At 38.3% G+C, this 24,567-nt stretch overlaps 1 protein-coding gene across 1 annotated transcript in view; it reads left to right on the forward strand.

Annotated features, from left to right (window-relative positions):
• The window catches only part of NRK (Nik related kinase), a 198,682-nt gene that overhangs the window by 115,460 nt on the left and 58,655 nt on the right, over positions 1–24,567 (forward strand). The window contains 5 exon segments of the mRNA XM_008157310.3: positions 12–137; positions 1,854–1,964; positions 3,385–3,475; positions 10,624–10,754; positions 13,670–13,724. Coding sequence (XP_008155532.2) covers positions 12–137; positions 1,854–1,964; positions 3,385–3,475; positions 10,624–10,754; positions 13,670–13,724 — 514 coding nt within the window.

Consider the following 24,567-nt stretch of genomic DNA (forward strand, 5'->3'; position numbering starts at 1 on the left):
TTATTCTGCAGGATGAGGAAGAGGATCTCAGGACTGAACTCAACCTTTTGAAGAAGTACTCTTTCCACAAAAACATTGTGTCCTTCTATGGTGCATTTTTCAAGCTGAGCCCTGCTGGCCAGAGGCACCAACTTTGGGTATGTATTAATTACCTTGATCTTATTCTATAATACCAGGTCACGCTTGAGGATGCACATTTTCATAAGATGAGATACCACACAACCAAAACAGTTTTTGTTTCATTCAAACTATCACTCAGGTTTGTTCCCTATACAAATTTCTTTCTAAAGGCATGTACTCTTTCTGTTTTCAATAAATTAAATATTCTTCCTTTGGAGTATCTCCAAACACTACCTCTCCTTTAAGGCTTAGCTCAAATCCTACCTCCTGATTAAATACACCTGGTATGGTACCTGTCTTCCCTTCTTTCCTAGATATTTATATTTTAAAAATATTTTTATTGATTTCAGAGAGGAAGGAAGAGGGAGAGAGAGATAGAAACATCAATGATGAGAGAGAATAATTGATTGGCTGCCTCCTGTGCGCCCCTTACTGGGGATCAAGCCCACAACCCAGGCATGTGCCCTCACCAGGCTTTCCAACAGTTTTTTAAAAATTTTTTATTGAATTTACTGGAGTGACACTGGCTAATAAAACTATATAGGTTTCAGGTGTACAATTCTATAACACAGCATCTGTATATTGTGTTGTGTGTTCACCACCCCAAGTCAAGACTATTTCCATCATCATTTATCCCCCTTATACCCTCTTCTACCCCCCCCCCCAGCCCCTTCTCCCTCTGGTAACCACCATACTGTTGTCTGTGTCTATGAGTTTTTTTTTTTCTTTGCTTAGTCCTTTCACCATTTTTACTCAGCCCCACAAAGCCCTCCTCTCTGACAGCTATCAGTCTATTCTCTGTATCTATGAGTCTGTTTTTATTTCATTTGTTAGTTTATTTTTTCATTTAATTCCACATATAAGTGAAATCATATGGTAATTGTCTTCCTTGACTGGCTTATTTCACTTAGTATAATACTCTCCAGGTCCATTCATGCTGTCATAAAAGGTAAGCTTTCCTTCTTTTTATGGCTAAGTAGTATTCCACTGTGTAAATGTACCACAGATTTTTTTAATCCACTCATCTACTGATAAAGAACTTATACAACTCAAGACCAAAAATCCAAAAATCCAATTAAAAATGGGTAAAGGTCCTAAATAGACACTTCTCCAAAGAGCACATAGAGATGGCTAATAGGCATATCAAAAGATGCCCAATGTCACTAATCATTCGAGAAATTCAAATTAAAATCACAATGAGATTTCACCTCATACCTGTCAGAATGGTTATCATCACTAATTCAACAACAGCAAAACAAACAAATAAAAAAAAGTGTTAGCAAGGATGTATAGAAAAGAGAACACCCGTGAACTGTTGGAGGGAATGCAGATTGGTGTAGCCATTGTGGAAAGCAGTATGGAGTTACTTCAAAAAATTAAAAATGGAACTGCCTTATGATCCAGTGATTCCACTTCTGGGAATGTATGTGAAGAGATCTGAAACAATATATGCACCACTGTGTTCATTGCAGCGTTATTTACAATAGCCAAGATTTGGAAGCAACCCAAGTGCCCATCAGTAGATGAGTAGATAAAAAAAGCTTTGGCACATTTTTTCAACTCTTTATAATTCCACCAGCCATTGGAGTCTTCCACCAGACAATTGACCCTATCTTTGCAGTGTCTTAATCTCTAACCATTATACATAAATGCAAGTCATATGGACTAAAACTCTCCAGATATTTTCAGATAATTACTTTCTAATTCTTGATACTTTGCCGGCTTCACTGCAGATGGTGATGGAATTATGTGCAGCAGGCTCAGTTACTGATGTAGTTAGAATGACCAGAAATCAGAGTTTGAAAGAATATTGGATTGCTTATATCTGCCGAGAAATACTTCAGGTGCGTCTTTATATAATTACTGTCTACTGGCCTTGAAAATACCTGGAAGTAATATATACAATGTACCTTATAACTGTTCCTATAGGTTGATTTAAGAATTATAAGCATGACCTCTGAATCAGGATACCAAAAAAGACCTAAAGGGTTTAGAGAAAGCAGATTTTCAGGTGATGTCCTTAAACTTTAAGGTAGACCACAAGATTTGTAAGCAAGTTCTTCCAAATCATGACCTTTAATAGCTATGTCAAATTTAAGCTATTGTGCTCAATGGATCATGGTCGTAACCACATGGAATATTTGTTATGTTATTATGATTTTAGAGTTATTTTAAAGCATAGAACTGTCATTAGAGATTAAGGTAAAGGTGAGGTAGAAGGCAGTGTTTTATAAAATGTCCCCAAATCATTTTGCAGACAGATATCCTCTTTTAATAAAGCCCTATTCTTAAAACTTTATTTTGAATACCAAATTGGATGAGAATGGCAATCTTGATCTACCAAACTCAAATTTTTTTTTGTGGCTTAGGGAACACCCAAGAAAATATTATATAGCATCACTGACACAAAGTTAAAATGTTCTTCCTCTCATTACTTGTAATAGTGTAAATAGTTAAGAATGCAAATGATAGATTGAGTTTAAATTCTGGGTCATATGTATTAGCTGTGTGTCCTTGAGTCAGTTACTTAATTTCTTCAAATCTCACCTTTCTCATCTATAACATGGGGTAATATTAGCACCTTCCTCAGAGGGTTGCTATGAGAATTTAATAATTTATTTCATGTAAAGCACTCAGCACAGTGCTTGGCAAAGAATAAGAACTCAATAAGTAGTAGATGTTTTTACTGTTACTTCTGTTATTAATCCCCAGTTAGTATCTGGAATAATATCACTGAAGCCAGGTCATGTGTTAGCCAGGTCAAGGGTTAATTTCACGGGAGCCAGCATGGTAAGCCAATACAAATTGTAAATGCTTTAAAATGAATTTTCACATCCTTCCAAATTCTCAGCCTACAAGGTTGACTAGAAAATATTTTTGACTAAACAAATAGTAGTAATAGAGCAAAACAATGTCTGAACTACAATTATAAGATGTCCAGGCCTTCACTCTTATGGTTTGTTTGAAATATGGAGGCTAGAAAAGAAGGTAAATGGAAAAGTGTATACACAGATATTACTTTTTGATGTTCTTTTTCTTTCTTGGGTGTCCTGATTTATTTTCCTTTCCTAATAGCAAAAAATAGCATTTCTGGGAACTGGTTATAGTAATTCCAGTCTAATGAAATAATTGTGTCTGAAAAAATGCAAATCTGGGCCATTTTTATTCACAAAAGTTTTTCCAAAGATATTAAGAACATTATATGAAAAAAAAGAAAATATATATACTGATGTGGCTTTTTAAAAATAAATATATTATATGCAGGGCTTAGCTCATCTTCATGCACACCGTGTAATTCATCGGGACATCAAAGGTCAGAATGTGCTATTGACTCATAATGCTGAAGTAAAGCTAGGTAAGTTTATTATTACAATACCTTAAATGAAGCCCAAAATACCTTAATGGAGAAAAGTCCTTTAAAATAATTGTGTGTCCTGTCATGTTCCTAACAATATCATTTACTTGTTTAGGCTATGTCTTTCCTGCCTGCAAAACCAGTCGAAATTTGAAAATTTGTTTGGAAGGGAGGTGGGGTAAAACAAAGATGCACCTAACTGCTTCTCTGACATATACACTGAGTGGCCAGATTATTATGATCTCTGAACGCATAATAATCTGACCACTCAGTATACTTCTCTTGAGTACCTCATTTATTTGATATCAAAGATGCTATAAATCGTGCACCTGATCAGTTTTCCCCTTTGCACTGGCTGATAGAAAGCTCAGGGCAAATAGGTGGTTGATCTCCAGCAAAAGTCTAGAATACTTTTGGTACCCATTTGAGATACAAATACACTGAGTGGCCAGATTATTATGCGTTCAGAGATCATAATAATCTGGCCACTCAGTGTAGATAAAACAAATTTAAATTATAATGGGAGATTTACATTTTGGTCATTGCTTTACCCTCTATTAGACCTAGCTGTTATATTTATTTCAACAATTGAATTGAGTATGTACCATTTGCAAGTTTCTGTGCCATGGACAGGGATCAAGCAATAAAACATTTCTTCCACATTACAGAGCCATAGTTTCCAAAGAATATCAATGATTTTTTTTAAATTACTTAAGCACAAATATTTTAAAAATGTATATCAATTAGAAAGGATGCTCCAGTAATATCTAAATCAAATTCAGAATTAGAAATCAAAAGACCAAAAAGTCCCTGACTTTCTATTCCAGGGCTCAGAAAGGCATGATTTATTTGAAAATAACCACACAGTTTGTCTTACAGGCACATAAGGAACAATATATTACATCTTCTAAAGTTTAAAATAATTATTTTTGTTTGATTTTAAGTATCACCATGTGAATAATGTCAATATTGTATAATGGAAGATAACATCATTTATATAGAACATAAATCACTGGTATCAGATCCTGTATTATTTTTTAATTGTATCATTTCTTGCATACCTTGTTTCCAGCATGACCTTAAGATAGTCCCCAATTTTTTTGCTGAACAACCAGAGTAGAGATTTTGTTCATTTACTGAGAATGTTTTTCACTAAATATTTGTAGAAGAATCATGAGGGAATTGTTCTTAAAATAACCGAAAAATAATTTTAAGAAAATATATTATGTCTTTTATGTCTAAAAGCTACAAAACTAGAAACACAATTTTTAGATACTGTGTTAAATACATGAAGGGAATGTGAATCTCAAATTCAAATGTAAAAGATTGATAGTCTGTCAGAAGGCTACATATTATGTTTACATGTGGCAGAACTCTCATATATTTGGATCAGGTTGCTGACCAACCCTACCATTTACAACATAGAGGATTGTAAATACCAGTAAGTGAAAAAATCTGTCACAAATCCTGTGCACTAAAGCTCATTTACTCTGAGGGAGAGACCTTGAAACATTGAATTAGAATTAATTTGGATTCATTTCATACATGACCCTTATACATGTGATTTTAGATTTATCATATTCCAACATAATTTGTAATCCTCACCAAAGCATATTTTTTCCATTGATTTTTAGAGAGAGTGAAAGGGTGGGGGGGAGAGAGAGAGAGAGAGAGAGAGAGAGAGAGAGAGAGAGAGAGAGAGAGAGATGTGAGAGAGATGCATCAACTGGTTGCCTCCCACACAAATGCCCTGACCAGGGGAAGAGATTGAACCTGCAAACAAGATATATGCCCTGGGCCAGGAATCAAACCTAAGACCCTTCAAACTGCAGGTGGACGTTCTAACCACTGAGTAACTGGCCAGGATTCCAGCATATTTTTAAGGAACATTTTATTTTAAAAAATATTTATTGTTGAGATAATTATTCCCTCCCACTGTCCCCCTCCATCTGGTTCCTGCCTCACCCCTTCACCACCCCTCTGTCTATGTCTATAGGTAAGATCTTTGGTTAATCTCTCCCTACCCTCTCTTCCCTCTTCCTTCTGAGATTCATCAGTCTGTACCACACTTCCATGTCTCTGATTCTATTTTATTCACCAGTTTCTTTTTTTCTTTTTTTTTCTGTTTTATTCATTTTTTTAAATTTATTTATTGATTAAGGTATCACATATTTGTCCTCATCCCTCCATTCCCATCCCACACCCCTCCCACACATGCCCCCACCCCCTGTTGTCCTTAACTGCTGGTTAGGCTCATATGCATGCACACAAGTCCTTTGGTGGATCTCTCCCCTTTACCCCCACCCTCCCCTACCCTCCTTCTGAGGCCCGACAGTCTGATCCATGCCTCCTTGTTTCTGGGTCAGTTCTTGTTCATAAGTCTATGTTGTTCATTATTTCCCCTAGATGAGTGAGATCATGTGCTATTAGAAATATACTTATAAGAACCGAAAATGAGACAAGCAATAATGGTTATGGTGACAGGCAAATGAATCAGTCTGTAGTGAGTATTTACAGGGTAAAATAAGATTGTTGTTAGAGTAATAAATTTGACAGTAAAATAGTAGTCAAGTTTTCAGGCAAATTTAAATTGGCTAATTGAAACAAGCGAATATTCTAGAAATATTAATTGTACTGAACCAAAAGGTGTCCCTAAAGTGTTAACTACAATTTTTATTGGTACTTCATCTCATGATAAAATTGCGCACCATGTAATGAACCTAAAACAGTAATATTATAGTGCAAAAAATTAAAATTTAAAAGCCATCAAGACTACATTATAAAATTTTCAAAAGCCTCCTAACATTTAAATCAAAAAAGGAGGGGATAGTAGAAGAATATCATGTAAGGAAAAATATCCTGCAAGTAAATTACATCTAGAAAATTAATACTTTAGAAAATTAATTGTAAGTCTAAAAGCAAGATACCCATGAAAAACACACAAGGTGTCAAAACAAGTCAGAGGAAAATCATTAGGGCAAAAAATGAAATAGGATCCCAAGTCAAATTTATAGAAAATATTCCTTTATTAACTTTTGGTCGAGAATATGTTTGTATATTTTCAGAAAACAACTCCGAGACCATGTGGATTCCAGCAACAGAGAGGAATCGACAGGACTACTCCAGCCATCAAGACAGAAGAGAAGCAGTCCAGAGACGGAAGACGCTGACATGGCCTTCCCATACTAGCAGTTAGCAGCTGTGCATCACTGCAGGTTGCCCAGGACCAAACCAGAGAGAGTCGGACCTGCATTACCACTTTTTGTCCACCATTCAGAACTGAAATGTCAGTGCTGACATGTACACATAAGGAACTGTTTGACATTGAAATTGGGTCTCAAAAGAACTGTTGGCCCAGAAAGAAACTCACCAGTTTATTTTGTTCATTGTTTCTTGTTTGTTTATTTTGATTTTTAGATTCAAATGTTGATATGTATTTGTTGCCATTTGATTATTCCTATTTTTTATTCATTCTTCTTCTTAAATAATACCCTTCAATATTTTATGTAATATTTATTTGGTGGTGATGAGCTCCTTTAGCTTTTTCTTATTTATGAAGCTCTTTATCTGACCCTCAATTCTAAATTATAGCTTGGCTAGGTAATCTTGATTATAGGTCCTTACTGTTCATCACTTTGAATATTTCCTGCCACTCTCTTTTGTACTGCAAAGTTTCTGTTGAGAAATCAGATGACAGTCATCTGGGTGCTCCCTTGTAGGTAATTAACTGCTTTTCTCTTGCTGCTTTTAAGATTCTCTTTTTTTCTTTAACCCATGTCATTTTAATTTTGATGTGTCTTGGTGTGGGCCTCTTTGGATCCCTATTGTCTGGGACTCTCTGGGCTTCCTGAACTTACAAGTCTATTTTTTTCAACAGGTAGGGGAAATTTTTTGTCATTATTTATTTTAATTATTATTATTTTTAATTTCTTTATTGATTAAGGTATCACATATTTGTCCTCATCCCCCCATTCCCATCCCACACCCCTCCCCATGCATGCCCCCACCCCCCTGTTGTCCTTAACCACTGGTTAGGCTCATATGCATGCACACAAGTCCTTTGGTTGATCTCTCCCCTTTACCCCCACCCTTCCCTACCCTCCCTCTGAGGCCCGGCAGTCTGATCCATGCCTCCTTGTTTCTGGGTCTGTTCTTGTTCATCAGTCTATGTTGTTCATTATTTTCCCCTAGATGAGTGAGATCATGTGCTATTAGAAATACACTTATAAGAACCGAAAATGAGAAAAGCAATAATGGTTATGCTGACAGGCACATGAATCAGTCTGTAGTGAGTTTCTTTCTGGGCCAACAGTTCTTTTGAGACCCAATTTCAATGTCAAACAGTTCCTTATGTGTACATGTCAGAAATGACATTTCAGTTCTGGATGGTGGACAAATGGTGGTAATGGAGGTCCGACTCTCTCTGGTTTGGTCCTGGGAAACCTGCAGTGATGCACAGCTGCTACCTGCTAGTATGGGAAGGCCATGTCAGCGACTTCAGTCTCTGGACTGCTTCTCTTCTGTCTTGATGGCTGGAGTAGTCCTGTCGATTCCTCTCTGTTGCTGGAATCCACATGGTCTCGGAGTTGTTTTCTGAAAATATACAAACATATTCTCGACCAAAAGTTAATAAAGGAATATTTTCTATAAATTTGACTTGGGATCCTATTTCATTTTTTGCCCTAATGATTTTCCTCTGGCTTGTTTTGACACCTTGTGTGTTTTTCATGGGTGTCTTGCTTTTAGACTTACAATTAATTTTCTAAAGTATTAATTTTCTAGATGTAATTTACTTGCAGGATATTTTTCCTTACATGATATTCTTCTACTATACCCCCTTTCTTGATTTAAATATTAGGAGGCTTTTGAAAATTTTATAATGTAGTCTTGATGGCGCTTAAATTTTAATTTTTTGCACTATAATATTACTGTTTTAGGTTCATTACATGGTGCGCAATTTTATCATGAGATGAAGTACCAATAAAAATTTTAGTTAACACTTTAGGGACACCTTTTTGTCCAGTACAATTAATTTTTCTAGAATATTCACTTGTTTCAACTAGCCAATTTAAATTTGCCTGAAAACTTTACTACTATTTTACTGTCAAATTTATTATTCTAACAATAATCTTATTTTACCCTGTAAATATTAGTGGAAAGGATTATTTGCCTTCTTGAGTAGGTCCTGAGCATTCCTGGTGGTAGGCTGGATTTAGATATCATAAACCCACTTCCCCACACCATGGGTACAAGACAAGTCAAACAATTCTTGTTGGAGTGAGAGGGCAGCTGCTGTCGGCCAAGTTTCTGCCGGTCACCTGGGTCCTGATCTGAGCTGTGCATGGGAAGCATGAAGCAGCCATAGGGGCAGGAGACCTCCCTCAGAAGGGGCTAGGGTTCAGGCCCCTGCAATGTTGGGGGGGGGTGAGGGTCTCTGCCCAACCTCTGTCTGCCATTATTTTTTCTTCAAATAAGTTTTCAATATTTTTCTCTCTCTCTCTTCTCCTTCTGGTACCCCCATAATGTGAATGTTGGTACACTTGAAGCTGTCCCAGAGGCTCCATTCTATCTTCATATTTGGGGATTCTTTTTTCTTTTTGCTCTTCTGATTGGGTGTTTTATGTTTTTTTTGTTTGTTTGTTTGTTTGTTTTTTGTTTGCTTCCTCATATACAAAATAATTGATTTATTTCTCAGAATCCTCTACTTTACTGTTGAATTCCTGTAAATTATTCTTTACTAGTGGCCCAGTGCACGGAAGGAGGAGGGGGAGGTGTTCCTTAGCCCAGCCTGCACCCAAAGTCTGAAGCCTAAGCCAGGACAGACCATTCATATGGAGAAGCTGCTGTAAACAGCTTGGGTGGGGCTGCAAATTGGATGGGGCGGGGTCTCAAGGGACATTTTCTAAGGAGGACAAAACCAATGACTGCCAAATGTAGTCCCAGAAAAGACAGAGACTGGAAAGTGATTGTATTACAATTGCAACTCATCAATAATCCTCATATTCTGGTAACTAAATCATTACAGAAAAGTTTAATTATACCACTGTTAAAGTCTGATCTTTACTTTTATTTTCAGCTTTTCTTTTTCCCCCTTTTATTCCATTGGTCACTCTTTCTTCTCTTCTTTTCTCCTTTTATTTTATTCCCTGAATGTATTATATCAGCTAAAGCTTTCACAGATATTTCTTGGCCCTTAAAGTTGGCCCTCATGGATAGTTAAGTGCTGAGCTCTGCTTTAACTTATTCTCCAAAATAATCTAGATAATGAGATTGTGCATGATGAATTTAACATATCATGTACTTTTTATTGTTGTTCTTATTAGATCCTTAAAGACTGTCTTAAATGCTTACTTTTTAAATTTTTTTTTATTTTTCTAATTTTTTCCAAACTACTTTTCATTCCATGTTTTCTCCATCCTCTTGATTCCTGGAAACTATTCTAAATTAGAAAATCTACTTCATTTTTTTATCCCTGAATTATTTGTTCTTGACTAAATACCCCAGTCTACTCTAGCCTTTTTTTCTGTCTGTTTCTGAGGATACCATACTAAATATTTTCATATAATGTATCCCACAGGTGAATAGAAGACTGAACTTTCATAGTCTAAGCTAAGCTATATTTACTACAGTAAATATTTTCATCTGATTCAGAAGATCTGTAGAATAACTTAAATTAGCAGAATAACTTAAAGTAGCAGAAAACTCATTTTTCTTTATCAGTGTGATAGGAAATATCTAATGTCGTGAATGAGGCCTCCTAGTAAAATACTACTAGGTTTTAGATTACTTATATGTTGCTAATAGTGCTGGTCTTCCTCCAGCTTGGTGACAGGTCCAAACACTACATATGTTATCACTTCAGAGGTTTAGGGTGTACTGATGGAAATTTATTTTTAATACTCATGGCAAACATTCAGCCAAACCTACTGTAGATTTATAATAGCACTGCTGAGTCTCTTTCCAATATAAATAGCATAAAAATCCTATTTCCCAGTATCCCTGGAATAAACTTCATGGTAAAATTTTCTGAGCTGGGATAAAAATCTGTTATCCATTGTGGCTTTTGTATTTTCTTTTTAAGTTAAAGCAATAACTTATTGAGTTTTTTGTTACTGATCAATTATTTTGACATATGCTGGATTTTTCAGTGGATTTTGGAGTGAGTGCCCAGGTGAGCAGAACTAATGGTAGGAGGAATAGCTTCATTGGGACACCATACTGGATGGCACCTGAAGTGATTGACTGTGATGAGGACCCTAGACGCTCCTATGATTACAGAGTAAGTGTGAGGATGCAAATAGTGAGTATACAAATTTGGAAAGGGATTTTGACTAAAGTTTATTTTAAATGATAAAATGAAAGATTAAAAAGCAGGTAGATCCTCCTTTCACACTAAACTCTAATAGGAAATACTAGCCACTATTCCTATATGTGGTTTGATTGTATGCAGCAAAGTGACATTTTCTAAGAATCTAGACAAATTAGACCATTGGGAGTTCTCCATATTTGAGGAAGAATGTCTAGTTCTTCCTGCTTGCAACTTCCTGGTAAAATATTGTGTGGCTTTATATGGAAATTTAACTTTCAGGGACAGAGGGCTTTTTAAACTTAAAAATGAATAAATGTAAAGTCAATTATTAATCCCTGCAGTAATTAAGCTCCAAAAAGAAAAAAAATAATTTCATTGTTCAGGGTAATAGAGAAAATCTTTGGCACGGTTCACCTCCAAATCACAAAAAAATCAGTAGAATAGATAAATTGAATAATAATTCATGTTATTAAAATTTTCACTGAAACTGCAATTGGGACAATATACATATATGTACACATTTCAAAGAGCTGGTGTAGAAAAACTCTCCATTTGCTATAGACTGGAAAAACTACACTCACTCCTCACATAATAAGTCATCCAAATAATTCACTGTGGTTTCATTTTGTGTGGAGCCTAGGACTAGATACTTGCAGTTGATTAATTCAAGGTTCATCTCTTTTCCCTTTCCCTTAAATGCCCTCTGCTTGATCAGCAAGCAGATCTATTGAAATCTTAGTGTATAATCCAGTGCTATTAGTAGCTATGGAGACTATGGAAACATACTGTTCTTTAAGTGGCTTACTGTAAAAATAATGTTTTATAGTTGTACAACTGTTTGCAATCTTCCAAGGATTTTTCACAACATTAATTATTTATTTTTAATTTTTAGCCCCATATAACTTAAAGAAAGCTTAAACTTAGACCATCACAACAACCTTTTGAAGCTAAGAGATCTATAAACTGATGCTCTAATAATTTAATTAACTTTATTAGTGTAGCCACACAAAGTACTTCTAGCCCCTATGCCATTTCCTCATTAGAAAAACAAAATACAATTAATAGCATTAAGGATAATTTTCTAGAAAATTATTGAATACTAGGGGCCCAGTGCACGAAATTCGTGCACGGGTGGGGTTGGGGGTGTCCCTCAGCCCAGCCTGCCCCCTCTCACATACTGGGAGCCCTCAGGGGATGTCCTACTTCAGCGTAGGTCTGCTCCCTTTATGGAGGCAACTGGGCTGATCAGGGGAAAGCACCAACCCCATCACCCCGCTGCTGCAGCCACTGCCAGCCACCGCAACCACCAAGGTGTTTTCATCAACATGAACTCCAGTCCCTTCATCATGAAAAAATGACAACTTTCTTTAGGCATTTTCAAGATGTGTCTTTCATAGCATATGACATTTCTTTATTTCTTTTTTTAATCCTCACCTGAGGATATGTTTCCATTGATTTTTAGAGAATGTGGAAGATAAAGGGAGAGATAGAGAGAAACATCAAAGTGAAAGGAAAACTTTGATTGGTTGCATCCTGCATGAGCCCTGACCTGGGCCCTGGCCAGGGAGGAGCATGCAACCTAGGTACATGCCCTTGATCAGAATTGAACCCAGACCCTGCTGTCTGCAGGCCAATGCATTATTCACTGAGCCAATCCAGCTAAGGCAGGATATGACATTTCTTAGCCCTCCAGCAGCGGACCTTCATTTTTTTTTTTTCTCCAGGAATGTAGTGGAAAAACCCTAGATCACCTTTTTGGATTCTTATTGCCCAAGTTACTAAGAATATTACCAGTGGCATACAGGAAGCTTAGCCAATGAGCAATCAGAAAAGGTACATATATCAAGTGGATTAGAAACTCAGTTCACATCAAACTCCGGCTCTGCCCCTGCTGGGGCCTAAAGCCTCGAGCCTGGGCAGGTGCCCTCCAGCACCCTCTAATCGATGGCTCTGCCCCTGCCCAGGCCTAAAGCCTATGGGGCCCTCCAGCTTCCTCCAATCAATGGCTCCCTCTCACTCTGATCACTAGCTCCCTCTCCCTCCTATGGCTGGCTCCCTCTCCCTCCAATTGCTGGCTCCCGCTGGCTCTGATCGCTGGCTCCCTCTCTCTCCGATCGCTGGCTCCCTCTCGCTCTGATGGCTGGCTCCCTCTCGCTCTGATGGCTGGATCCTTCTCCCTCCTATGGCTGGCTCCCTCTCGCTCCGATCACTATCTCCTGCTGGCTCTGATTGCTGGCTCCCTCTCACTTTGGGTGCTGAGGATGTTCCCGGTTCCCGGATGAAGGCCTTGGGCACCTACTTATGCAAATTAGCCTCCATATTAGTTGGGTTAATTTGCATAGCCACTCTGATTGGCTGTGGGCTTATCGAAGGTACGGTCAATTTACATGTTTGTCTATTATTAGGTAAGATAATTTCTTAGAATTATAATTCCATACTCAACTTACTATATTCAAGGAACTTCTTAAACTAGTATACCCATATATATAAGTTTATTAATATATGTAGTAATTTTATAAAATTGAGACACAGAGAGTTAAATAGTTTACCTAAGATTGCACATTTAGTAAGTAGATTTATGTGATAGGATTTCTTTACAACAAATTTCTTTTGGTATTTCAGTTAAAGTAAAACTAGCAACATATCCATCATAGTTCTTCTTATACTTATGCCCATCCAATATCAACTGTTGTGTAGAACAATATTAGCTGGTCACAAGCTCAGATAATGTCTCTCTGTAACAATAGTCTATAGAAAATCCATAAAATGGCTCTGGCATTGACACCACCACTACCACTCCCCCAGTCAAAGAGTATTTTGAGATTCTAAATACTGTAAGTTTCTTATTTTTAACTGACTTTTTGGGGTCATCTTTTCCTTTGCAGAGTGATGTGTGGTCCGTGGGAATCACTGCTATTGAAATGGCTGAAGGGGCTCCTCGTGAGTAAAAATAGTTGATATTTGTTAAAAGTTAGGAAAACATATTGTTCAAATCTGCCACTTTGAGTATATACCAGTCAGCTTATACTGGCCACAAAGGTGCCACATTATATGCCAAACTATAAATGGTAGCCTTTTCAGTGATTACTGAATGTTTAGTCAAAATAGCCAGATATGTCTATAAAAAGAGATTTTTCTTTTCTCTTTTATGTATCTCATTTTAGGCTGATGAGTATTCTTTCAATTTAGCCTCAATAGCATTTGGTCTTGGCAGTCCTCACCCACCTGAAATAAGGGCATTTCAATAAATATTAACTGATGGAATATTTAGGTTCCAGAACAATTACAGTCACACACTATTATTACTTCAGACAGTGACAATTGTGAAAATCTTCCTGTGGTTGGTTGAAATTGAGCCAATACTCCACAATTTTGGAAAGTAAGCTCCCCCTCCCACTTTGTAGTCAGTCCAGCTTACCTTTGGTACCTTCTTTTAGCCATTCAGTTACCCATAAGATCTCAGAAGGTTCCATTTCCTTTTGTTTCCCTTTCTTCCCATCATTTAAATGACCTATCAGCATCCTGTTTCAGGACACTGCTTTCTGGTAGGAAAGTGAAAATGGCATGTAAATTAAAGTATACATTATTGACAGCCATCTAATGTATGGCCCCATAAGCAGAGCATATTTGCTGTCCTAATTACCTAAACACAAAAATGTAAATGATAAATACATTCCTGGTATAGTTGGATGAGATGTGAGAGAAATGCCTGGAGTATGTTTCAGAGGTGGGGTGGGGGGACTGGATTGCTTTGCTTCTGACTCTCCAAGCAGATCCTATAGATTCCTATGTTCCTGCATGCTCTCTCTGCACAATGTCCACACACCAAGCTTTATAAGTTTGGACTATCTTATTAATGTATTTCAAGGCCAATGGGAGCAAGTTCAAGGAGGTGCAATAGTCTTAATAAGATTTTTAAGAATTGCTAGTGTCCCTCGGAATATCACAGTGGGGTCTTGGATTAAAACTGGGATAAATGTGGAGATCAGATTTCTGATGCCTTTCCTCTAGTGTCCAAAAAACTACAAAGTATTGTTACAGAAAACCGGAGAAGAACCAAGCAATACTTAGAGAGAAGGAGTTACATTTATTATGCATGGGTCCAGAGGAAAATGTCTCTCAAATTCTGGGCCCCAACATGAAGGAATTTTCCCTATTTATATGTTTTTACCTTCTTTGTCTCCTAAATATGGGGTGTTTCTGGCCCCCTTTGCAAGTTCTTAAAGAGCCCCTATGTACTGGGGCATTGAGACCTCAACCAAAGGCCTGGTCTGATGCCAGCACTGATAATTTTGTCCGGGGAAGGTTTAATGGCCTCTCTGAAGTGGGAGTAGTCTTATTTTCCTTATTATTTAAGCAAGCAAGCATTCACAGAAACCAAATATCAGGGTTAAAATTTCAAACAGAAGTTTTTATTTAAGATGGATGCTTCATTCCCCACTGGCTTTATGTACATGAGTCAAATCATTGACTCTTAGTCATTGTCAGGGAGGGAGTTATATTTACGCCTGAGGACTATAATCTTAATTTTCTGCCTAATAAAGTTAGTGGGCCTGCTTATAAGATAAGGCCCCGGAATGAGGGCCAGGAATAGTCCGAAGAGTCCTGGACTCTCAATTTTGCCTCGGCTGTCTCAAGCTGGGTGTGATGAAGCCACATTAGGATTCCGTCGACCTTGACTGCCGTGGAGGTGGTCCTTTCCAGGTAAGAGTCAGTCTTTGGGTGGCAAATTTCTTTACCCAAACAGAGTCACCAGGGTGGAAGGGATGAACCTGATCAGAAGTTGGTACAGGCAGAGCATCTTGGACGTGCTTCTGGATTGCTTCCTGGGTAGACTGTAAAGCCTGTAAGAACTTGAGTAAAGATTGGTTATGGATTTCAGTTTTTCTAGATTGGGTAGGTCAGGATATGGAAGAGTCACTAGAATCTGTAGAGGCCCCACTGGTTTTAGGGCAGCCTTCCGGGCTGCTTCCTCTGTGGCCCAATTCCCTCTTGCTTCTGTGGAGTCCCCTTACCTTGTAAATAGCACTATGTACGTGAGCCATTGGAAATGCATACCTGCTATCAGTATAAATTGTTACTGATTTTTCTTTTGTCCACCAGAGAGCCTGAAACTGGGTGACTTGAGTGTTTGACATCCAACACTCCAGTGTGTTCCAGAGTAAAGCCTCAACCTCATGTGGGGCAGTTAGGATTAGTTCCTGCCCTAGGGTTAACTTATTTGCTTTTTCGATAAGCATAGCTGTGGCTGCTACAGCCTGGATGCAAGTAGGTCACCCAAATGCAAAGGGGTCAAGTCTTTTGGACAAATAGACTACCAGCCTTTTCTAGGAGCTGAGACTTTGGGTGAGTATCTCTTTGCCTATGCCCCTTGTCTCACATATGTAGAGGTGGAAAGACTTAGTTACATCTAGTAGCGCTAGTTGGCCCATCGTCCTTGCTCCGCTCATGTCTGTCTAACTGCCTAATATATTACCTCAAGGATCCTGGCTCTGAATTCTTTTAGGGGAAATGGACGTTGAATTTCTTCAGTAGCTGCTTTTGCTGAGGAGGGACAGAGTTTTCTCTCAGAGCCAAGAGATCCTTGCTGTTTGTCAGAGGGATGATGAAGCCTGGGCACAGAAGGAGGTGGGCTTGTGACCTGGCAGAGACAAACTGTAACAAATGGTCCTGTGGAAGGGAAAGAAAACATTTCAATTTTAATAACCTCTATTGAAATATAATTTTTCTCCTCAAAATTATCTCTATGTTTATCAAAAGAGCCAAATCAAGACCGATTTATCTATTGTATTTAATTTGGCCTGATTGTTTGCATAAACACAATAAGAATGGTAACTAACTACCTTTGCCAGAATTTCATGATTGAATCTTAGTGTGCCCCATAGGGCCAGGAAGCCAAGCCATCCAGCTGCCATCCAGCCTGCCTGCAGTATTTGCTGAGTTAGGTGAATCCCTCACCTGCAGCGACTGCGCCTGGGCCCACGCCCTAGGTTTTAAGACCCATCTCAGTAGCCCTCCTATTTGTCACTGCCTAGAGTGCGTGGGGGTTCTGCAGGGACACAGAGGCGTCCTTATTGCTCCCCTTCTACTCTGACCAACTGCCAGTGATGGTAGGGCATGGGCCTGATGCTCCAGCGCCAGCCATTTTCAGGGCTCCCAAGCAGGATACCAGGCTTTTCCTTGGCACTCTTATTGGCTTCAAGTCTTCAGAGTTCAGACAGGGCTCTTTAAAACGTGACACTCCAGTCAAAGTTTTCAGTTATTAAAACCACTATTAGAAACCAGTCTTATTGAATTTATGTAAAGAAATGTATTGCCATGATTTATTAAGCATTGCTAAATTTCAAAGGAATTGTATAAGGAGAAAAATATACTGACCTGCTTTAAGACCTTCTGATTTCCTTGTCAGTCCTTTCTATGGATTCTTCAGAGTAACGTAACTGTCTTAAAATGGCAAGAAGAAATTCAAAATGTGTCTATATTCAAGTAGACAATTACAGCTGTCCTTGTAGTAAGGTTCCCCCTACTTGACTTGTAGTCTCACATGTCACAGGACCTCACGGGGTCTGTAATTCCTGTAGCAGGGAGCTAGTACTCACCACTTCACTACTTCCCTCTGTTCCAAACAGGCCTCCTCCAGTTTCCTAAAGTTGAGGTTTGTGCCACCCCTGACATGGGCATGGTCACACAGGCCTGAAAGACAGTAACATTGGCACTGCGGCCACTTCTAACAGCTAAATCTTCTGCTACTAAACATGACACATGGTAGGGCTATACAAATATCTTAGGGAGGTGACTAAAGTCTATTCTTGACCTTCCCACACAAAGCAAAATTGTTCTTGTCTTTCTGGAGTCATGTCCATGAAGACGCAGGCATCATCTAAGTCTATTATACAGTTTTCTGCAGGCCACTGTCAGAGCTGTGAATGGTGGCCAGTTCTTCTTTCTAGCCACAAACACAGCCTGTCAAATTTCCCTAAAATTTATTCTGGCATGGGAGAAAGTTGTTTTGCTGTAAACAGGCAGCTTAACCCCTACATAACTGGGCTTGGACATCTGCCTAGAAAGCCATAATCTACAAGTTTAACATGTGGCCTTAGATCCTTCCAACCCAACAGGGTCTCTGCCATCCCTCAGTCAGACTCCTCCTCTCTTAGAGAATCTCAAAGTCCTGAAGGCTCCCTGGTCCAGGGAGAGCACCTTTCCTTTGCCCTTTGACTTTAAGCTGCCAGTCCAAAACAGCCAGAGTTGCAGTTAGAAACAGCTTTGCATACTGCAAAGTGCTTCTGTGGCAGTGGCTTGGGTATTAGGCCCCTTGTCTTCCTTCCAGTCCCCTTTGTGGCAGAGCAGCGACCAGGCCTCTCCCAAGAGAGTGCACTGGAAGGGGATCTCAGCCCCTCCTCTCCCAGCAGCAACAGGTACTGAACCCTTTCAGTACATTTGCAAACAGGGAGCTTTCACTAGCTCTATCTGCTGCTTTCACAGACCCTGGGCTCGCTGCTCTATTCCTGGGGCTGCAGGAAGGCTAGTAGCAGTCACTGGCTTCTGGTTTAACTGCTGCAGCCAGCAAGCCAAAGGCCTAATTCTTGTATTGCTTGTTGTAAAATGTTCATTACTCACTAGGCAGCAACGAGGCAGCTCTAGTGTTAGGTAAACATCTGCTGTCCCCCACTTTTCTCACTGCTGCGTCTTCTTCCAGGGTCACTGCAGTCAGCTCGGGCATCCAGCTCCCCCTCACCCCCTTCTTTCACCTGACTCTCAGGGGCTGAGTCTACCTAGAAACCAGTTTTAAATCACCAGGGCAGCTGCGGACTTCAGCTCCGTTTCTCCTCCGCTTGGCTCCTGGGAGTTTAGTGGTTTTTTTTTTTTAATGAATTAGAATTCTTTATTCTTAGAAACCTCAATCCTTGAATGATTATCAAAAGTGAACAGTCAGCATTTTTAGATTAATATTTATGAACACATTTTAAATGTACTTTTTCAAGAAAATATAACTAGACCTTCAGTGATAAAACTAAGAGCAGGTATCTAGTAAAAACTTATATTTTTCCTTATGTAATTTCAAGTATATTGTATTGGTCTAATTTAGTATTGGAAGGGTTAAAAAAGAATAGACCAGGGCAGAGAAGATTAATTATGCTTGCAGAAAATTTGCGACCTTGAATCTAGTGAAGTTCTGATAAGACACCTGGACCAGACCACTATGCCAGCAGATCGGTTTGCAGCCAGTAAAAATCGACAAAAACCTATCTCTTCCTGCTTCATCATTAACTGCCGACACACACACCCCCCTTTTCTGCATTAACCATTTACTCTGTCCTGAAACAAGGCAAATGGTGAGATCCTGTATATTTAGGCTTTTTACATTTAAGGATACTTTTCCTTTCTGTAACCATTGTTTTCCCTCATAGAGTTTTACTTTAAGCCCCTAGAGGATCTTAAATCCTCCTCTTTTACCACTCTTGATTTCTCCAACCACCCCACCCCCCCACCCACCCCATCCCGTCCCCCAGTCCAGGTGCTTGTCTCCCTTTCCGATTGTGAGTCAGAGGAAGACAATTCCTACACAGGGGAGAAATAGAAACAGTGGGAGTTTCGGAGAAAACTACAGACTACCACTGTAGTAATCCTCCCTTCTGGAGGAAATGACTCTTAGTCGGCCTGGAAAGATAGCGGATGAGGATAAGGTTGTGTAGGGAGATTTCTTGTGGACTGAAAGCCTGGAGGGCCTCTGGGAAAAAAAAGATCTTTAATCCAGTTACAGATGCTATTAGAATCAGGATGAGAGAGGAAGGGAAAGACCAGGTTATGTCCTCTGTGAGGATCCTAATAAATAACTGAAAACAGCAAGTCAAACAAAACACACAACCACGAAGACAACAGACCGCACAAGACACACAACCAGGGTTAACAGGATCCATAGACAGTTAATAATAACTTCAGCCTTAGTTCCGCCACAGGTGGCTCATGTTGGACTATGATGTCACAGGCAGGGACAGGGCCTGTAAATCTCTCCACCCTGCGGAGCTGTAAGCCCTGCCCCTGGAAGTTTCCGACCACCAAAAGAGATAAGAAAGCTATAAATAAAAGTTCTTTGTTACTTTTAAATTAACCTTAGGACTTCAAAATTTAGAGAAATTTTTATTAGCTAAGTGGGCTGATTCCCTCTCTGTCAGAGAGGAAAAGACTCTGAGAAAAATAAATCTTGCAGCTGCTAGAGACTTTTGCATTCCATCACAGTGGGTCTGCACTATCTTTAAACAAATTAAACAATAGAAAGATATACTTCTACCAGATATTTACCCAGAGTTTAAACAGTCCACCTGCTTCCTGATTAATTTGCCTGAGGAAGTCCTTGACTTCCGGGGAGGTGATCAAGCTCCCCCTTCCACTCACTCTGAGTGGGCCTGACTGACTGGGCCCCTACCTTACTGATTCTGTTGACAGTCCAGAAGTGTCCGTCCACTCTCTCCAGATGCCGGCCGGGTCCTGGGCTGAGGTCCAGGAGCGCCCCGCATCCCCTGGTTCAATTCTGCTAAATCAGCAGAGTGGCACCTCCCGGAGGCCTATCCGACTCCCCCGGGCCCCAAAACTGGCCCATTCACCAGAGGCCAAAAGGCCAAGCACAGTTGTTTCTCGGTCAGGGAACCATTAATGTTACAGAAAACCAGAGAAGAACCAAGCAATACTTAGAGAGATGGAGTTACATTTATTAAACGTGGGTCCAGAGGAAAATGTCTCTCAAATTCTGGGCCCCAACATGGAGGAATTTTCCCTATTTATATGTTTTTACCTTCTTTGTCTCCTAAATATGGGGTGTTTCTGGCCCCCTTTGCAAGTTCTTCAAGAGCCCTTATGTGCTGGGGCGTTGAGACCTCAACCAAAGGCCTGGCCTGGTGCCAGCACTGATAATTTCATCCTGGGAAAGTTTAATGGCCTCTCTGAAGTGGGAGTGCTCTTATTTTCCTTATTATTTAAGCAAGCAAGCATTTACAGAAGCCAAATATCAGGGTTAAAATTTCAAACAGCAGTTTTTATATAAAATGGATGCTTCAGTATCTATGTTGGGTGAGTAAAAAATAAATTATGGAAAAAACGATATATGCTACATATATAAAATTGAAATGAGATTGGGAAAATACATATTATTGTTCATCATCACTCAATTATTTTTCTGTGAAAGAAACATGCTTAGATTCTCTCTATCTCTCTCTCTCTCTCTCTCTCTCTCTCTCTCTCTCTCTCTCTCTCCACAATATGATATTTCATATGAGTATTGATGCATGTATTTGGTTAGGATTGATGACTGAATCAAGTAGTATATTTTTTTCTATTGTTTCTGAGTGTTCCTCACCACTATCTTTTTTAAAATCTAGCTTTCTGCGTTTTATAGATTTGTACTTTTTAATTCACCTTTTGTATTTAATTTTTTATTCTAAAGTATAAAATTATAGCAGAAAAAGGGGTAATGAGCAAACTTACAGAAGGAGTGTAGAGAAGAAGTTTTGCACAGAGTATACAAATGGCAAACTTCTTGTAAAAGACAAATGAGGACCAAAATATTCTTAACTCTCAATGAGAAAATATTTTAAATCTCAATGGACACAAAAAATAGGGTGGTGGAGGCCTGGGGCTGGGGGTGGCCTATAAGGGCTCAATGGGAGAAAAAAGGGGGACATATGTAATACTTTCAACGATAAAGATTTTTTTAAAAGAAATAGGATCAGCATTCCTGTATAAGTAATTAGAATGCTGTGACTTTTGGTCATGAATAACTTGGAATAGCCACAATGCTAAAAAATTGTTTTTCAACAGCCTTCTGTATTGCTTGAAGTAATAACTTTGTATGGAAATTATCTTCATAGATTTAACAACAGAAATCATTCAGGTTATAGTTATCATCTCAGAGAGAATGACCTCCTGAAACAACAATTCTGTGATAATTGTCTCTGAGGTCTAGATAACAAAATTCCTTTCTTTCTTTGGTGAGTCTCTCCCAGAGAAGTAAATAGAGAGGGAGAATAACCTCTTATTGAAAGGGTGCTACAGGGTCTCTCAGAGGAGAGAAGATAGGACTACAGTTCACCCAGAGCTTCTTAAGTCCTTGAGTTCTGGGTAGGAATTCAAGCAATGTGAAGATGTGAAGACCTTCAAACCAAGGCCAGAATATTGCTAATAGTTGTTCAAACATCAGAATATCATAGGCCAATATTGAATAGATGCAGTAGTTTCTTTGCTATTATTTGAAAATTAAATTGTTGTCTAGTGAAGAGGTAGAATCAGGTTGACAGTTTATTGCAACTCTCCTTCCTTGTCAAGGATCTACACCAGCCAATTTACCTTAATCTAAATTATACCTTTCTCTATAGTAGTATTCCCCTTGGTGTTGTAGAGATTATTTTTAATATTGTCATCCATGTTTGTTTACAGTCCTACTTCTCTTTCTTGTAGTGTCCCCTCTTTACACACAGATCAATGTTTACATTATTGTCTCGTGACTCAAATTTAATATTGTCCCATTAAGATACCAATTTCTTAAGTATTCAAAAGTTTTCTTCAGATCTCAACATATTGTGGGAATAAACCACATTATCAAATCAATTCAAATTGCTCCCAGTTAAATGTTTCCAACCCATCAATAGGTGTATTTTTAAAGGAGGTTTGCTATTTCAAAGGAATGTTCTTGTAATGGTGAAATGTAGGCACTGTTAAATTATATGGTGTGAAGAGGTATTTATTATTGATTAGTATTCCTAAAATTAGACCAAATAGGAAACTTCCACAATTTCTGTATTATAGCTTTTTTTAAAAACCACCCTATGCTCTATTCCTTTGTGGACTTCTCCTTTCCCTTAATGAAAACCTACCAAGTCTATGCCATAACTCTTGACTCCTAAAGATATTGTTAGTTGACTGAATGATGCTCAGCTGTTAATAAATGACAACTGCATGACATTGTACAAACTCATTTGCAATGTGTTTAAGGGATAGAATCTGATGACTGATTGGACATAGTAAAGTAATGAAGACAGTCAAATATGACCCTGATCTTTTGAGCTTGGAGCTCATTCTGCCCTCAATTAGAAATCTGCACTTTCTATTAATTTATACCCATGTAATTGAAACAAAGCATGACCTTTGAACAATTGCCTTTATATCACTCTAATGAAATTTCTGTAGCAGGCTTTTTTTCTACTGTTATGAGAGACCAGTTTGACATTGTAATTTTTCTGGAGATGTATTTTGGAAGAGGAAGGATGACTTTAAAGTGGCATTAATATCAAATTATCCTAACATTAATGACACACTTGAAGTGTTAGGTGAAATTTACACTGTGGTTCTCCTTTGGGAATTTTTTACATTGCCAGCTTTCTTTAATCAAAACATAAGAGGAAATAAGTGAAGTGAAACATATATTTAAACACTTATAGGAAAGTGCAGAATTCTCAAACCAATGAGGTAATGAATTTGTATAGCACATATTGGAATAGGCTTTTCTTTGTAGGGTTGTGTGTCTGAAAAAGGGAATGAAAGTCCAATAATTTGGCACAGACTCAAATTGCCAGATAGTTAAAATATTTATGATAATATCAATAGCTTATATTTATTAAGTGCATAATCTATGCTAGACACTTATACTTGTAGGTGACCATTTAATCCTAACAGCAACTCCCTGAAGGAATTCTTGACATATTTCCTGTTTTTCCAATGGAAAAAAAATGAGGCAAAGATAGGTTAAGTAATTTTCCCAAGATCACAAAGGCTGAGCTATAAATTGAACCCAGGCCATCTTACTCTAGAAAGTGTGTTCTTAACAGTTGATAACACTGAATCTACCTCTTTTCGTAGGTTTGTCAACTTCCAAAACAGATTCTTCTCATCTTTTTAGACTAATAAATCATCTTTATACATTATTTTGCTTAACTACTAGTCTGATTGACTTTTTCAGTTTATAATTACATATTCCAATTTTATAACTATAGATAGCTGCAGTACACAAACACAAAAGAGTGCTTTGTCTCCTCCACTTTGTGTTTCCTTCTAAAGATATGTTATCAATAACATATTTCAAACATATTATCTAGTGTAATTTATTTATTTGTCACAACTGGCAATAATGAATCTTTAGGATCTTATATAAAGGACTATTTGTGTTAAAGTGAGCTTTTCGTGTACTTCATATGCTTAGAATTCCTTCTTGAATGAGGAGTGTGCTCTGTAGTTACCTTTCTTATTCATTCTATTTTTATTTTATTTATTAATTGATTAGGGTGACATTGGTCAACATGAACATATGGGTTTCAGGTGTGGGTTCCTATGTTATAAGATCTTTATCACACGAAGTCAAATCTTCTCCTGTCACCTTATATTAGGACCCAGTCCTCCCCACCCCCTTCCCTCTGGCAACTGCCCACTGCTGTTTGTATTCATGAGTTTCAGTTTTATATCCCACATATGAGTGAAATAATATGGTTCTTAGCTTTTCTGACTGACTTATTTTATTTAGCATAATGTTCTCAAGGTCCATCCATGTTGCAAATGGCAGTATGTCATCCTATATTATAACTGCATAGAACTCCACTGTGTATATGTACCACATCTTCTTTATCCAATCCTCTCTAGCAGGACACTTAGGTTGTTTCCATGTCTCCATCCTGTGAATAATCCTGCAATGAACATAGTGGTGCATATATCTTTGTGAATACATGATTTTGAGTTTTTTGGATATACCTGCTATATCCAGGAGTGGGATTGCTGGGTCATATGATAGCTCTATTCTTAA

The sequence above is a fragment of the Eptesicus fuscus genome, chromosome 1 (genome assembly GCF_027574615.1).
Source record: "Eptesicus fuscus isolate TK198812 chromosome 1, DD_ASM_mEF_20220401, whole genome shotgun sequence".
In the NCBI taxonomy this organism is placed as follows: Eukaryota; Metazoa; Chordata; class Mammalia; order Chiroptera; family Vespertilionidae; genus Eptesicus; species Eptesicus fuscus.